The following is a 17,688-nucleotide window of genomic DNA, read 5'->3' as shown; positions in this document are numbered from 1 at the left end:
CCCAACGATAAGATTTTAAGTTTCGCTAAAAGCGGTCCTAAATATTGCGGCTACGAATACCAGGACAAAACAACAAAGAGAAGTGTACACGGAGTATAAAGGATCTATCCTGAACACCCAAAAGATGTCACCCCCGAGAAACCATCCCTCTTTTAACCCAAAGGAAAGAAAAGAAATGGACTGCCTCCTCGTTTAGTCAAAGATAGGGAGATGTTGTCCGTCCTGTCCAAAGCTTCTCCACCCATGCGAAAATCAATCATTCAAACCGCCTCCAATGATGTCATCGATACCGTGTGCGAATGTTGTTTGAAAGTCTTGAAAGGCACGATACCTTTGTCTAAACACCAGACACAATGCTTAGCCAAACATCGTCAAGTTCTTCGCCAAATGGTTCAAATGAAGATACACATTGGATAAAAGAAGATGTTGGTACAAAGCAGAGGAATGTTGCCTCTGTTGTTCGGACCCTTGCTGAAAGGAGTATTGGGAACGATGCTGGAGGACTCGTGGGAGCAAAATAAAAAGGACCAAGAAGATAAAAGGGACCTCTGGAGTCCAAAAATCTCAGACGTGACCATTGAAATCGAATGGAAGGACGAAAACTAGCCTTAGTGCCTTACAAACGATTAATGGAATATCATCGTTGGCAAGAACAACGGACCCGTCATTTGCCTCCCAATCCGAATTTGACCGAGTTGCCCCAGTTACAACATGAATTGCAGTCGTTGATGAATCGCAACGATTTGTCCGAAACAGAAAAATTGCAAAAGTACGGTGAACTCTTGCAACAACTACAAATCTTTCACCAGAAAGCTTTAGAAGAAACAGCTCTGCCCACTCTGAAAGAGTTTAAAGCCTTGTTGAAAAGTCCATCGCCACCACTATCTCCACTACCCCCAGCGGTCAAGACAGACGCAAGCCCACAAATGCATGAGGAAGAAGATGTACGAGAAATCTTTAAAACACCGTCAACAGCTCCCATTCGTAGTAAGATTTCAGCGTCCTTGTTAACCCTTCCCACACACCCCAACGAGAAGAACTGAAAGCTTGGGTTAAAAAGATAATGTCCACTCCTCCTTCGACAGAAGTTAAAAATGAAGAAGGGAAACCAGAGGTGAAAAAAGGAAAAGAAGACCTACGTCATTCCTTTACCACCTCCACCTCCACACTAACTTCAACTTCTACTCGCGTGGCACATAGGACACATGAAGCCGTTTCCAAACCACCATTTCGTCCCATCCAAAATAGCATCAGCGAAGACTTATTCAAAAAAGTGGAGAAGGCGTTAGCCAACATTTGCTACGATCCTCCAGGTTACGGAGGAGTTCAGAAATTGTATTTTGCTGCATAAACCCGTCTGAAAAGTCTCCGTTTACCTCCAGTGCAACTATGGTTACAAGAAGAAGCCACGTACACTTTAATAAACCCATTCGACAAAACTTTTCCAGAAGTCACACCCGAGTGGAGGGTATCGATCATCAATGACAAGCCGATTTCGCTGATATCTCTCATTTGGCTACCTACAATCGTGGCTAAATATATTTGTTTTGTGTCATCGACGTCTTTTCCAAATTTGCCAGGATCGTGCCATTGACTGCCAAATCGAGCAGTGAATTAGTACGAACCCTCCATCTGGTATTGAAACAAAGTGATCGTCACCCTCTTTGATGGCAAACCGACAAAGGCAGCAAATTTCTGAACCAAGCTTTCCGAAAAGAATTAAAGTAACGTGACATTCATTTTTTCATCACCGAGAATCCCGAAACCAAAGCCAGCATCGGGAAACGTTTTCAACGCACATTGAAAGAACGCATGTGGAAATATGTTACGCATCACCACACTCTCAAGTACATCGACATCTTATCGCACCTGGTTCAAGCGTACAACAAATCATACCATCGAGGCATCGAACGTGCCATCCAAAAAGTGACTCCCGACAACGAAGTGACTGTTTTCGAGTGCCTGTTTGGTACGTCCCCGACGGTGGCTGTTCCCAAGAAAAGTGGAGTGTTGGCAGTAGAAGATTGGGTGCGCATTGGCAAAATCAAACGCATTTTCGACAAAGGTTACTTACCCAGCTGGACCACCGAATTGTTTCGTGTCACTGGACGAGTGCGTGGCCGTCATGTTACCGTCTATAAATTGGACGACATGAACGGTAAGGTGTTAAAAGGAACGTTTTACTTGCCCGAGTTACAACGTGTCACCAAAAAAAAAAGACGTGTACTACATTGAAAGCATTCTCGAACAAAGAACCCGTAAAGTGGGAAAACGATGTGTCAAAGAAGTCAAAGTGCCTTGGAGAAGATATTTACCCAGTTTTGATTCTTGGATCGACGCTTCGCAAGTCATCGACTATAAAAAAAGTGACTATCATGCCCTTCCACACAGCCTTAGCTACCGATGCCACTGCAGTGACCGCTTCGTCACCGGGTTCTTCTCTGCAATATCTACAAAAGCAACCCTTGTGGGTGTAGTGAGCAGAACGTGTGCCTAAAACGCAAATAGTCTTTTTCTGCCAAATCTTTGTGGTGTATTGTGTCAACGGTGCAGCCATTACTAAACTGAGTTTGCAACAAGGAGACAAACAATTGTGGACCATTTTAATGAGCAGTTGCATCGGTTACCTTCTTCACAGTCCTTCCATGAAATACTCCGGTAAAACGGGAACCAAGCCTCCAACGTCAGTCACCCTCCCAGCAGTCAACATTTCAACAACAACAACAACATTCCTCTTTTAGACACTCCTCGCACTGTCAGTGACCCCTCGCACAGCAGCAGAACTCTGGAATTATAAATAACAATACCCAATTTTATTTTACCTTTTCTAGTGACAGTTCCATAGAGGTGTTTGCACACAACACTTTGTGTTGTTACACGGCCTAATTACCTCAGACCATCTAATTAGATCACGAAGCCAATTGCGAAGTGGCCTTGATGGAAATCATTCACCGGACACAAGTCTTGAATGTCCTTCCAAAATCAATTTTTTTTTTACGGTCGAAACTCATCACGAGCAAGTGCAAAAGTACTTCACTAATTTTAAATATGATAAAAAAATCATGTAATGATAAAACTCAAAAATGTAACTATATCATCGTAATTCCCCCAGGCTATTATTTTATCTGTCAAACTTTGGTGAGCACGATTGCTACCAGGTTTAATGCCATATTTCTTAAAGCTTTGGAAGGTGTCGGGAAAAGTGTCACCATTGAGTACCATAAAGTATCTCGTCGCCTACTGATGAAATTTTCGGAGGGTAAAGTGTTGTCCATTTAATTTTGTCGTGAATTGTTTGACATTTTCGGTGGGGACATGGAGATGAGGAAGAGAGTTGAGGAAAAAGGCGAATTAGCAGCCATTTCCTACAACGATTCTTTTGCCAATTTATTTCGTTCTCCGGTAGAAATGAACCAAGGACTGAATATGATCTTTGCGTACTCCGATGTGGCGGAGAACGACGTGGTGGGACAAACCACCGTGTCGTTACTGCGTGTCATTCCTCACGTTCAACGCAAATTTGTACATCCTCATTATTCGCCGTATTTTGACACTGTCAACATTGCTATAAAAGGATATCTGGGACAAAATATTCCATTTACCAAAGGGAAAGTCACGGTGAAACTCCATTTTCAAAAACGATTCTCTAATGACACGTAAATCATGTATCCAGTGTACCGAGGCGTCGCTCGACAGCGAGGATATGGTTAAAGTGATATGCTGAAATCAGCCTCTCGTTCAGTGGACCCCGTAATGAAACCAATGGTGACACGAGGATTGCACGCTTTGAAAGATTCCGCCTTCACGCATGGTAAAGAATTTCTCCAAAATGTCATCATCGACAAATAAAACCAAGCTTTGTTGAGAGAAGCAAAAATGTCTTGTTGCAAGCGAGCAAAGACATTTTGGGCTGATGGGAAACGCCTATAAATGCCCTGGAAGCTGCCGAGTCAAGCATTCCTGCCTCCCTGACGCTACAGCAAGGACGAGGCAGAAAGAGACGAAGAAGTAAACACCCGTACAGAAGCCTTCACACTTATAAAGCTAGAAAGACTAAGAAAAGAAGAATCGTCCGAGATTTAGACCTTTCTGATTATTAAATCATAGAGACAAAAAACTGATGTACCGAGAGTCTTGCGCCTGATCTATTTGCCATGCCACCAACCATGATGACGATGTAAGAATCTCAATGGATCGAATATCACCCCGTCTCCTCTTTGACGGATTTAGCTCCCATCGAGTTTGAAATCAAAGGACAGCCCGAAGATTGCATCGATGTGAACAGCAGTTACTTTTACTTGAAAGTCCAAGTGAGAAAAGCGGCAGACAATAACCCTCCAGGAGTCAATGATAGAGTAGCTCCCCTCAACAACTTCATGCATTGTTTGGTTATCGAAATGGATTTGTACTTAAATAACAAACTATTCAGCAGCATCAAGGATACTTACCCTTACCGAGCGTACCTGGAAAATCACTTGACGTACGGAAAAGAGGCCAGGAACACTCATTTGAATGCTTGCGTGGTATGGAAACCTTACACAGCGGGTGAGAACACGTTTAACGACACGGCCCTGAAAGAAGATAACAGTCCTCACAATGTGGGTTTTAATGATCGTCGAAAGAAAATCCTGCGAGGACGTAGTTTAGAACTGATGGATCGTTTGCGTTTGGATATGTGGTTCCAAGAAAAGTATTTGCTGAATGGGGTGGATGTCCGCCTGAGACTGAATCGTAGCAGTGCTGCATTCCATTTGATGTCAACGAGTACAAAACCGTCATCCAAGAAGCCAGACTGTACGTGCGACGCGTGGAAGTGTTACCTAAAGTGGGAAACGACATCAGTCACACTTTGATCAAAAAGACCGCCAAGTATCCAATACGACGCGTGGAAGTAAACACCTTCACCATTCCCAGGAATCAGTATTCCATGATCGAAGATCATCAGTTCCAAGGACAGTTATACAGGAGGCTACACATTGTGGGCTTTTGATTTCACTCCAGACCAAGGCAGCGACGAAGGACATTTCCACCCTATAAAATCTGGCCAGATTCGTGTGGAACTTCAGTTTAATCTATAAGATCAGGCCAGATTCGTGTGGAACTTCAGTTTAATCAAACTAAAGTCCGAGACGAAACGGTGAACGTGATCTTGTATGCCGAATTCGATAATACCATAGAAATCAACAGTTTGATGGAAGTCATTCTACACTATTAGAAGCTATGGAAGACTGTAATCCTTCTTTGAATGGTGGAGAATCTATTGAAATGGCATGAGAGGATACCGTGGAAGTAGAACCCCAAGCCAAAGACGAAAAGGACATAGTGATGAAGTCAAGATGGCCCGGACAAGAACAACATTTAATCTCCTGTTTTTGCCAAACACCTGGCAGAATAAAATACAGAATTGATGGAGAAAGATTTATATGGATGTCCAAACGATCATCCCAGTTAAATTTAACACGATACATGTCTGATGCTGAGTGAAGAAGAAACATTGAACGAGTATCTGGACGAAGCTTGGAGTCTCATCTCCGAAGAAGCCGTGATGCATCAGTGGTATAAAGATTTGCGTGATCATTCTTCTCCTCCACTGATGACTCTAGATGTCCATCACATCGACGCTCTTTTAGCTCAGAGTGCGGAGACGAAACGAAGAAACGGTTACTTGTCAGACATTTTCAAGCAAAATGTCAGGACTGAATTGATCAGGAATCATTACCAGTGAAGAAAAACAGCAAGAAAAACAAACATCAAAACAACACAAAAATTGATACTGGGGAACTTTATTACCTTTTGAACCACAGTTTGTACACTGCTTCTTGGAATACTGTCGTGTGTGGTAAAGGTGAACTGCCTCATCGCAAACCTCAAGACCATCAAGCTTATGTCATCAACACGGACGACATCTCCCAAGAACCTACTGGGTAGCCGTCTACTTTCCTAAAGAAGATTATGTGTAGTATTTTGATTCAGATGGATTACCACCTTTGGAAGACGATATCATTGACTATATGAGAAGAAATGCCCAGACTAAAAGATTCAATAATGTGAAATTGCAAGGCACAGATTCTATGGTGTTTTGACAATATTGTGTGTATCTTCTTCATCAACGCAGTCTTGGGTATTCTTTAAAACATTTAGTGACTTCTTTTGATCGTCAATCTTTTAGAAACGACGACAAAGTAGATCGATGGTTTTGTGAGCATTATGGTTATCTTTTGTCTTTAGGTAGGAAATGTAGTGTAAATTAATGGCCCAATGACTTCCAACAGTGGAAGTCTAACTTCAGTTCACAACGTTGTCAACCTTGTGAAAAATAGATTGCCATTTGAAAAAGAGTTTGTTAGTTAATTTGATTGTTAATTAAAAAATTTGTTGGTTGTTAGTTATTTGAATACAAATGTTGAGTTATGACAAAAATGCGGCTGTCGTTTGTTTGCCATTTTAATGATGACACATGCTCTTTGACTCTCTATCCCTCTCCCTCAAATCAAACTATCCTAGAGTTCCGACTCTAAACACAGTGTGCAGATGTTTTCTATCACGTCCGCGCTTGAACCATATAAGGCGGGGCAGTCTTCAGTCTTACCATTCATTGTTGACTAATTCTCCTATGAAGATGTGCACAAGACTAGCCAAGCTGAACGAAGCTTACGTTAATTTACATCGTGTCAGGCAAAGCATGATATCGAAGCCTGTAGATAGAGAATGTCAAAATGTTGAAAGTGGCTGAAGATCTGATAGAAGAGTTCTTCAGATAGGAATTCAAGAAGAAGACAGACGAATGGACGGATAAGTACAGACTTCAGAAACAGCAGAAAGAGCAGCAGCAGGAACCAGACAGAGGTTTTGTCGACTGTCGTGTAGACACCAAGGAGTTCTCTTTCTCTTTCCGAAGAAGCAGACCCTATCCTGTGGGAGAGCCTGTCGCCAGACGGGAACGCAATCTTAGACAATAAAAGATTGCCATAGCTCCTTGTCCACAAAAACCAGCCCTTTTCAGGGCTACTCAATACTCAAGAAAATAGATACTAATTGAATTGCCAATGGGATGTTAGTAAGTTAGAAAGAAAAAAGTGTGTTTATAAGCACTTCGTTTCTTTAACTTTGTTAGAAGTGTGTCTATAAGCACTTCGTTTTCCTTAGCTTGTCAAATAGTCATTTTGTGATTGTAATTAGTGTTAGGAAGTAAAATATGAGTGAGTGTTTCTTTTAAGTCCACGCGATCCATATTTGTTGGTGTACTGATATGGGCAATGTAAGTTTTGGTCACAGGGGATGATTTCCTTCATGTCCATGCTTGATCCATATAAAGGGAGCGCTCGTCAGTCTGGCTACCCTTGTTGATTCATCAACTGTGAAGAATGAGCAACAGACTCGCAAAAATGGAACTCCAGATGCACCTAGAATATGCCAGGCGACTCCTAAATGAGCTGGCTATGGAGGCCATAGCCGAAGAGGCCAGGGTAGAAAAAGAGGAGGAGGAGAAAGATTAGACAGAAGAGGACGAAAAGAAAAAAACTATCATACCTCACATAATGATGAGACCTGTGTGAGGTCAAACCTGAGGCGAGGACGGCTCTACAGAGACAAAAGCCACAGCCACTACTAACACAGCAGCCTCTACCAGCACCACAGCCAGTAGCAGTACAGGTACGTGCGGAAAGTATAAGGACGCCTCAACATCCAAGAGTGTGGAATAGGTGAAGACTGCGATAGTGAAGCGAATCAACCCCCCCCCCCCCCCTGCGCTCCCAACCACAAGAATCAGTTGGGATAATGATTGGAGCCGGAGATGTGTCTATGATGCCAGACCCGGAAGATGTAACCATTAGCCAGGCGCATTTGGAGTTATAAAAAAACAGCCCTTCTCAGGGCTACCCCATTACTCTAGAAAAGAGACTGTTAAAATTGTCAATTTGAGAGAATGAGGAGTAGTGTGATTATAAATGCTCACTCATTTACTGATGTGATTGTGTGTGTGTTTGCGTGTATCTGTGTCTCTATGTGTGTGTGTGTGTGTGTGTGTGTTTGAACTCACGTACGTTTGTGTGGATAGTATAGTGTGGGTTTTCATAAGTGAGCATACGCTTGTGTGATTATTATATTTTTTGGGTTTGTAAGCGTTCGCATAAATTTGTGTATAGTAGAGTGTGTGTTTTATTTTCCTTCCCTTCTGTGTCGATGTTATATTAGGGTTTGTTTCGTATCCTTCCCGTGTGTGGATAGTATATTATGGTTTTGTGGATAGTATAGTAAGAGTTTGTTTTTCTCCTTTTCGTATGTGGATAGTATATTTTGGTTGGTTTTTTCCTTCTCGTGTGTGGATAGCATATTTCGGTTTGTGGATAGTATAGTAAGTGGGTTTTTTTCTCCCTCCCGTGCGTGAATAGTATATGTGTGATTTATTTTTTGCTAGTATATTTGTGGATAGTAGAATATTTTTTTATATTTTGTTTTATCTTCTTCCGTGTGTGGATAGTATATTTCGATTTGTTTTTTGCTCATCACCTTTGTGTTGATAGTATATTTGTGGTTAGTTTTTTCTTCTTCCCGTGTGTGGATGGTATATTAGGGTTCGTTTTGTGTGTGTTTTCTCCTTCCCGTGTGTGGATAGTATAATTGGTTTTTTGATAGTATATTTTGGGTTTGTTTTCCTCCTTCTCATGTGTGGATAGTATATTTTTGGTTTGTTTTAGCTCCTTTCTGTGTGAATTAGATATTATTTTTTGATAGTAGAATTATTATTTTTTTAGGTGGGGGGGGGCTGGATTCTTCCCGTGTTTATGGATAGTGGACAATATGTGAAGTAAGTGTAAGGGATGTTTTCCTTCACTTCCGTGCTTGACAAATGTGAAGTCAAAGCGTTAGTCGTTCGCACCATTCTACACAGAATAAAAGGAGATGACTATGGAGTTATTTAACAAGTTAAAGGACAGTTGGTACTGGATGGTGGATGCCGCCTATGTGGTGGAAAGGATACAAAATGAAAGAAGTTATCCAGTTACCAAGGCCTTAGTGACAAGTGACCAGCCTGAAAGTAGACAGGCATCTGGTCCAGGGCATGATCGAAGAGGACGTTGAAAAGTTACGAGGTTTCATTCAACCAACATACGTGTGAGTGGGCACATTGAAGGAGGCCCTTGATAATGTGATGAAAGTAAGGTGTTTTTTAGAAGAGATATTGCATTGAACAGAGTGGTCAGTGTGAAGTGGGGGCTGGACCAGCTAAAGAAAGCAGAAGAACTAATCAAAAAAGTGCTGGAAGAAGAAGTGAGAAAGATAAAAGACAGGTGGTCTAAAGAAAGATAATACAATGATAACAGAAAGATGAAAGAGGAGTTTGACTAAATCAAAACTGGATGAAGGTGCAGGAACAATTGAGGTCGATGGGCCATCCTAACTGGATGCCAGAGAAAGAGAAAAAGAAGAAGAAAGGAATGATTGACAAAGTGATGAAATGGTGGAAGAACTGGAGAAAATAGAAAAACCCAAAGGCCCTTTTCAGTGCCAGTCATATGCCTCGAAAAGATTTGCTTTCTTTTAGTTAGTTGTATAGCTGTTTAAATAATGTATATTGTCTGTGTTATCTATGTCTCTTTCCCGCTATTCCCGTTCCCGCCAAGCACTCTGTTTTTTCTTCCGCTCTTTGGTCCCGATTGAGGTCAGCCCCTTACTACATTGTTACTAATCTTCAGTATTGTGACGTTACCTTACCTGGAATGTATTTTCCCATTGTCGCTATACATCTTATCGCTACACAGGCCTAAGGGTGGGGGAGTCTATAAATAGTTATCATTGTCGCTATAAATCTTGTCGCTATACAGGCCCAAAGGGTGGGTGGGTCTGTAATGTATTTTCCCATTGTCGCTATATCGCCCCCTTCACTACTCACACTCGTAAAGGACGTTGAACTGTTCTTACAAGATGGCCAAGTGCCGTTTCATAACCAGGTTGAATTGCGACCCTGTTTTATGCCGTTTATAACCAGATAAATGTGAAGAAATGGTTTGGTGCAGTTAGGTTGCTAAGTGGTGCGCCTGCTTTGCTACCGTACCTTGTTCAATAATTTCACCGGGTCGTCCAGAAATGGTATTTGATTATGAAACTGAAATGGCGCATATATATATATATATATATATATATATATATATATATATATATATATATATATATATATATATATATATATATATATGTGTGTGTGTGTGTGTGTGTGTGTGTGTGTGTGTGTGTGTGTGTGATAAAAAGTCAAAAAAGACAGAAAGTAGAATCATTCTAGCAATGCCTGCCTATGTGGGAAACTGTTCAATGTAATTAAAATCCATAAAAAACAATAGTCGACACAATGTTTTCACTATCACAGCTTTTGCTTTCATCCATTTATTTCTTTTATTTTCTCTTTTCTGCCATTTTCGCATTTGGGATACTGAATCTTCTGAGAATGTAGATTCGATAACCTAAATGGCTAAACTATATTATAGAATTAACATTGACTGCACATCTGTATAATGCTTATATTACTATGGCTAATTACAATATCAAATTAATTATATGAATGTACTAGTTTCCAAACTGTATCGGACAATAAAAGTATTTTGGTCGACATGCAAATCAACAGATTATCTAAGAACTTGCTGGGACTTTGGCCTTTTGGTGGACAATACAGAAAAGAACTGCTATTATGCGAAATTGTTTATCAAGAAGAAAAATATTTGCATGATTTATATATATATATATATGATTTTATATTAAAATGTATCTTCATCAAAAGTATATCATCCACAGACCTTTGATCGGAACGTCAGTCTGGAGGATGAAACACAAAAGTCTTTGCCAGCACATACCGTCTTCTCGTTGGTCATCCGGTACCTTAAAGAGGACTTGTTAAATACTAGCAGGGAACGACTGGCCAGTGGCCACCTTAGGGAAGACGAGATTACGTGGATCCTGACTGTGCCTGCCATCTGGAACGATGCAGCCAAACAGTTCATGAGGGAGGCTGCTGTAGAGGTTTGTCTGCTATTTAGGTTACGGAGTCTTAATCAATATCTGGTATATTCTGTAGCAATTAAATAGCCACATCACCATAACAGTCAGTTTTGTTCTCACTCGTTAGATAACTTGTGACGAATATCTGTACCTCTATTTCAAACCTGTTTTTTGTTTGCTCTCATTCAAATAATGAAATAAAACACCGACGGAAATACCGCATATAGCAGATATGTTTATGAGTTTTACAATTAACGATTTAACGTGATTTGTTGAGATTGTGCCTAAGAATTTTTTTTCTCGATGAAGCACCTTATTCGCAACACCACTAGAATTCATTCGGAACACCCTATTAGTTTTGGTTTGTGATAGGACTTTTAGGACTAATTATTTAAGACAATACCGTAAGTCCCTTTAACATTTTCAGTTTTTATTATGAGGAATATTATTTGTTGAAGTGTTACTAAAATTGTCGTTTTCTGCTACTCAGTTTAAGAATCGTAGTAAAGCCAAAGTAAAATGTTTTGACACACTATTGGTGAGCTCTAATCCGTATGGTTAAAGCATGTATTTATATTTTACTAGGCCGGAATCAAGAGCGAAAATCTTAGGATTGCACTGGAACCGGAAACAGCATCTATTTTTTGCCGTCTTCTCCCTGTGGAAAAGATGGTTGAGGGAGGAGGAATGTCCAGCTTTAAACCCGGTTCTAAATACATGGTGCTAGATGCAGGGGGTAATTTTCAACTTTAATACTGAATATTTCGGAAGCTACAAATATATAAAACATCGTGAATTCTGTTCTTAAATACATAACATAAATATATTATTGATTTACCAATATGATAAAATGAGTAACACAAATATCTACATAATAGATATTCATGCCGCCTACAGAAGTAGAGTATCCTAAAGAAGTAGAGTACCGCTATTTGATGAGAGTTATTTGTGATATTGCAACGTAATCATTTCTGAAAATCAAGCTGGAAAGAAAACCATAGCAAACTTTCTTATCTCAATAATTATGTAAACCAAAAATAAAAGAATCGTTCCTCCTGACTTCATCTGAAATGTCAATGTTTGTAAACAAAACATTTGCAATAAAGTCTTTTGGTATATTTTTCAGGTGGAACTGTAGATATCACTGTCCACGAAGTGATGCCCGGAGGGACACTAAAAGAAATTCACAAAGCCAGTGGTGGAGCATGGGGAGGAACTCAGGTTGACGAAGCCTTTAAGCAATTCATCGTCAGCCTGATTGGGAACCCAGTCTTTTGTCGTTTTCAAACCGAGAGTAAAGAAGACTATCTGGATATGCTCAGAGATTTTGAAATAAAGAAGAGAGAGATAGCTCCAAGCAATGATAAAAAAGTGACGTTTCGTCTGCCATCCTCCTTGAAAGAGATATTTGAAGAGGAAACTGATGAGGATTTTCGCGTTGCAATTAAGCAAACTAAATATGCGGATAAAATATCTCTCTCGAGCGACAAGCTTCGTGTAGATGATTCCGTGATGAAAAACCTCTTCTCACATGCCATTCAAAACACAGTATCCCATTTGAAAGATATGATGAATAATAGTGGAGTTCGAGGAATAACCAGCATTTTAATGGTGGGTGGTTTTTCCGAATCCAAGATGCTTCAAGGCGCCATCAAGTCTAACTTCCCCGAGATCAAGGTCATCATTCCACAAGAAGCTGGTCTTGTGGTCCTTAAGGGTGCGGTGGTATTCGGTCACAGCCCATTGTCTATTGCCCAACGGGTTTGCAAGTACACGTATGGTGTTCACACCACTCTACCATTTGATGATAAAATCCACGATCCTGCAAAGCGGAAACAATGCGAAGATGGACCCCGATGCAATGATATCTTCTCCAAGCATGTAGAAATCGGACAGCCGATGTCACTAAATGAAACCACGGAAGAAAAGCCATATTTCCCTCTTGAGGAAAAGCAAAAAGGTGTCTTATTTCATGTCTACGCATCGACTAAAATCTCTCCAATGTATGTCACAGATGCCGGATGTGTGAAGCTTGGGAAAGTGGAGGTAGATATTCTCGATATGAGTGTTCCGAGGACGGAAAGAAGTGTCCTTGTGTCCATGACATTCGGTGGCACTGAGTTTGAAGTCAAAGCAAGAGAAAAAAGAACAGGAAAAATTACGAAAGCTACAGTGAATTTTCTCGGATAAAAAAGGACTAGTCAGATGCATTCACATTTTTGATTTATCATGATTTATTGCCTGATGTTAAGAATATTTTCATTATGCCTGTGACTAATTCATATTATTTCTTTTTTGTGTGTGTATGTGTGTGGTTTTGGCTTTTTAATGTATCTTTAACAGTTTTGCAGTCATATCGCTAGCACTGGTGCATCATGCCGCAGAAATGTATAAAATATATGTCCTAGTCACATTATCCTGACGCCAGGCCGACCAGTCCTAACCCTAACCTCTTAATGCTGAGCGCCAAGTGAGGCAGCTGTAAGTACCATTTTTGTAAGTCTTAGTTATGACTCGGCCGGGGATCAAACCACGACTTCCCGCATCCGAGGCGGAAGCTCTAATCACTAAGCCACCGGAGCGGTCTTATTACTTTGTTAATGAATGCTCGCAGTGATGAGTGAAGTTTCGCAGTTGATAACTACAAGCACGGACTGTTAAATAAATGTATACGTCTGTCATCTTTGTAACGCTATATCTTGTTATTAAATTAGGCATTTAAGATGAAGATACGTGTTAATCTTGAAACAGTTATCAACTCATAGTCCACCGTTTCCCTATTTCATAAGATCCCCAAGACAGCAGTACTTGTCAACTGAAGGGTTCTTAAAAGCTCAAGTACTACAAATAATTTTTCCTCTAATCGTCTCTGGACCACTAATCTTGAAACTCTAATTTCACACTTGTGTGATCTTTGTAATCACATTTGTACAACTGATCAGACAGTCTTCCCAAGCCTAGGGTCGTGTCTTTACGCTATGCATTACGAATCACGACCCAAACACCCTTTATAAAGACGTATTCATTTTCCAGATTACCAAACACTTATCCATTTAAATATCTTTATGTTAAAAAAAAATCAAGGAGCGTCCATTTTACGGAACTAACCCATGCTACCATAAAGTCTTCTGAATACTGTACATTATGACCTCTGCCAAACATTGTATAACTTACTTGCTTTGAGAAACATCTTCTCAACACCGATGCATACTCGTCAAATAATCAATAATGTCTAGCAAAGCAATGAACTGAGACGTAAATATAAATGGCACATCCACTAGGTTTATTACTGTATTTGTCATTCTAAATACCAGTAAAGGTAAGTATGTTGCATTATGTGTAAATATTTAGGTTACTTCCAGGCAAATATTGTAATGATATAACACAAACACTGACACTGTGATCACGCTACTGCAAATTCACTTCAATCGTACATTAAAAAAGTGATCAAACACACATCCACTTGCACTCATCCATTGAAATAGCAATACACGGTATATCTACTTACTCTTGCACTCGATCATTAGAATAGTAAATTTTACAATATATCCTCTTACACCCATGTACTGCAAGAGTAATGATGCAACACATGTACGTGCACTCAGGGTCGGATGGGGGGGGGGGGCAGAGTTTCCAGATCCTCAAGGCTAAAAGAAACTTACACACACACAAACGTACGGTCACTTGTCATTAGAAATTTGACATCGTGTTATTCTTGAGCACATATATTGGGTATCATGCACACTTTGAATAAATGGACACATAAACGTTTGCTTTGGTGCTTTGCTTTGCCCTTTCGAGGAAAGTAAAATCCCTTTTGTACTTTGGAAACACTGATCAGGTCCTCTGCACTAGTTCATTAGAATAGTAAATCGTAAAATACATGAACTTACACCCATGCATTAAAATAGTAATGATACAACATATCTCTTTGCACTCATAAATTACAATAATACCGATACATCATATCCATTTGAAGTCATACATCATAATAGTAACGATGCATCACATATATTTACACTCATGTGTTACAATGGTAACGATGCAACACGTTCACTTGTACTCATACTTTACAATAATAATGATAAAACACATCTACCTGAACCATTATATTACAATGGTAATCGTGCAATCCACTCACCTGCACTCGTACATTATAATATCAATGATCGAACACATCCACTTGCACCCATGCATTGCAATAGTAATCAGTTTGGGGTTTTTTAAACTAGAGATGCATTGTAATTTAATTGGTATACATTTGTAGCTGGAAATGGGGACATATGACCGGGTTGTGAGACTAAAATGGATGTAAAGAAACGTGTACAGAGCTAGAATTAAATTAAATATTGCTACATGTTTGTCTGCTAGCGTTCCCATCACAACCGCTAGCAATATAAGGACATGGTCGTTCAATACGTTTATGTATTATTTTAGCTAGGGAAAAGGCCACTTGACGGAAAGTCCTAAATGCACGTGTTTGACTTCCTGTTTATATTTATTATGCTAAAAGTATTGTTAGAGACAGTCAGGGAAAAACAAAGTCAAGATCCAGTCATAGTTAAACCTAAGATGTATAAGTCATGTAACTATAGTATATTCAACGATAATTTGGTTATCGATTTAAGTATTGTTTAAGAATTATGGAAAAAAGTATTCTTGCAACAGAGATTATGGGGTTTCTTTAGGTGTGTGAATAGAGATTGTTGTGAGATTGTTGCCATAATACTATATAATTCCGTGTACATTTATTCCAAAGACTGTATATAACTCAGTGATTGAAAACTTCAGAGAGCTAGCAGATATATATTGGTCCCTATATACACGCAAATTAGGTACCAGTGGTCGGTCAAACATCAAAGTAAAAGCGGAGAAATTAGCTATCAGAGATGTATCCAAGCCGTTCTTACGTAGGTTACAGGTTGGGGTTGGTTGTAGCAGTGTTCTGTTAAAATTAAATTTTCTACTCTTTTGTATTAAGTCGATATTAATAATTTGCTACTATCAGAATCCAGCGTTATTAAATGGTATTAAAGGTTTTGCGGCAAGACAACAAATAGCATCTACAACCAAACACGCGCGTTTGTATTTAATGATCAGCGCGATTCTCTTGGAAATTTAATCTCGCTGCTGCTGTTACGCTTCAAATTTTTTTCCTCAGGTCGGTAAGGCTGAGGGACTATTATAGTTCTTCTGTTACTATTACAATCGAGTACTTTAATCGTACAAGAGGCAGACACTCTCTGGTATTATCATCAGTTGCAGGTACAATACGCACATGCACTTCTAGCCATTTAGCATGACCCTATGATTTTACTGGCTCAATGGTCATACAATCAAAGCAAACCTCTGCCTCGGGAATACTTAAACCTCCAAAGATTCTGCGTTCTGATGCTCTGGAGCCTCTTTTATTCAAGAACACAGTGATTACGCCATCACCATTTACATCTAACGAGTATCATTGCCCAAATCTGTTACTCGAACAAGCGCATCCTTGTTGAGAAACAGTCGAGATATTTCTGAATTCAGCTCAGTCAACGTCGATATAACATATTTGTTGGTGAAGTTAACTGGGTAGGATAGAGTGTAGAATGCCACTTCGCCATTATTGAAACAATACCGGAGAGGTTTCGCATCTGCTGCTACATTTAACGGTTCAGCGTTTTGACGTGCATGTGCGATGATTCTAAGCTGGCCTCGAGTTGGTTGTGGCACATCAGGGTGGTTCTAAATGACATATTTCCTTGACCCTTAAAAAAAATTACATGACTGTTCATACGAGGGTTTGGTAACACCACTTTGACACCACTTCAGGTCGTTTGGGAACTCATTTAACATCCATCGTCGACTCTACCCCAATAAGTTGGGACACGTGTGTGCATAATGAAAATTGATCAACACGCATGTGTCATTAATAAGCTCACTATGTCATGGGGGTAGAGGCTAGGACGAGTAGTTGGGATCCAAAGGAGACAGTAATGGCACACAACTTCTTTCATACTACATATCACCTATAATTTTGTATAGTTTGAAGTTTTACAAAACACAACAGGCATTTATCCGTTTTGAACAATTAAAGACTGCTTCCATATATGTATGTCACCAGTGCATATAACTGACTACTTTTACATGCATTTAGATTACAGCCATATTCTGTGGAATTTATGTAGCTCTTTAATTATTGTATTCATCTAAGCCCTCCTCTCTCTCTCTCTCTCTCTCTCTCTCTCATACTACATATCACCTATAATTTTGTATAGTTTGAAGTTTTACAAAACACAACAGGTATTTGTCCGTTTTGAACAATTAAAGACTGCTTCCATATCTGTCTGTCCACCAGTGCATATAACTGACTACTTTTACATGCATTTAGATTACAGCCATATTCTGTGGAATTTATGTAGCTCTTTAATTATTGTATTCATCTAAGCCCTCCTCTCTCTCTCTCTCTCTCTCTCTCTCTCTCTCTCTCTCTCTCTCTCTCTCTCTGACCTATTTAATTTCCAAGATTACCAAATACAGGTTATCTAGAACTTTATAATTGACCGCATCTTTGGTCTGCGGAAACCATGCACAAACAACGAACTACTATTGCAATTAATTTACTTCCTTATTGCATTAGAATCGGTGTTTACATCTAACTGACATAGGTACGCGCGATAAGATCCCTGAAAAGTTTTCTCGGAAGGGTATTAA

At 39.7% G+C, this 17,688-nt stretch overlaps 1 protein-coding gene across 3 annotated transcripts in view; it reads left to right on the top strand.

Moving 5' to 3' along the window:
* Positions 1-17,316, top strand: part of LOC149798041 (heat shock 70 kDa protein 12A-like) — a 29,277-nt gene extending 11,961 nt beyond the window's left edge. For all 3 annotated transcript variants that reach the window (XM_089963131.1, XM_089963130.1, XM_089963132.1), the window contains 3 exons: positions 10,789-11,013; positions 11,578-11,728; positions 12,119-17,316. In XM_089963131.1, coding sequence (XP_089819257.1) covers positions 10,789-11,013; positions 11,578-11,728; positions 12,119-13,182 — 1,440 coding nt within the window. In that variant the 3' untranslated portion in view covers positions 13,183-17,316. The remainder of the gene's footprint in view (positions 1-10,788; positions 11,014-11,577; positions 11,729-12,118) is intronic.
* Positions 17,317-17,688: the final 372 nt, after the last annotated feature.

The sequence above is a fragment of the Sinohyriopsis cumingii genome, chromosome 6 (genome assembly GCF_028554795.1).
Source record: "Sinohyriopsis cumingii isolate HCF-2022 chromosome 6, ASM2855479v2, whole genome shotgun sequence".
NCBI classification, from domain to species: domain Eukaryota; kingdom Metazoa; phylum Mollusca; class Bivalvia; order Unionida; family Unionidae; genus Sinohyriopsis; species Sinohyriopsis cumingii.
This window is presented reverse-complemented; position numbering and strand designations above follow the sequence as displayed.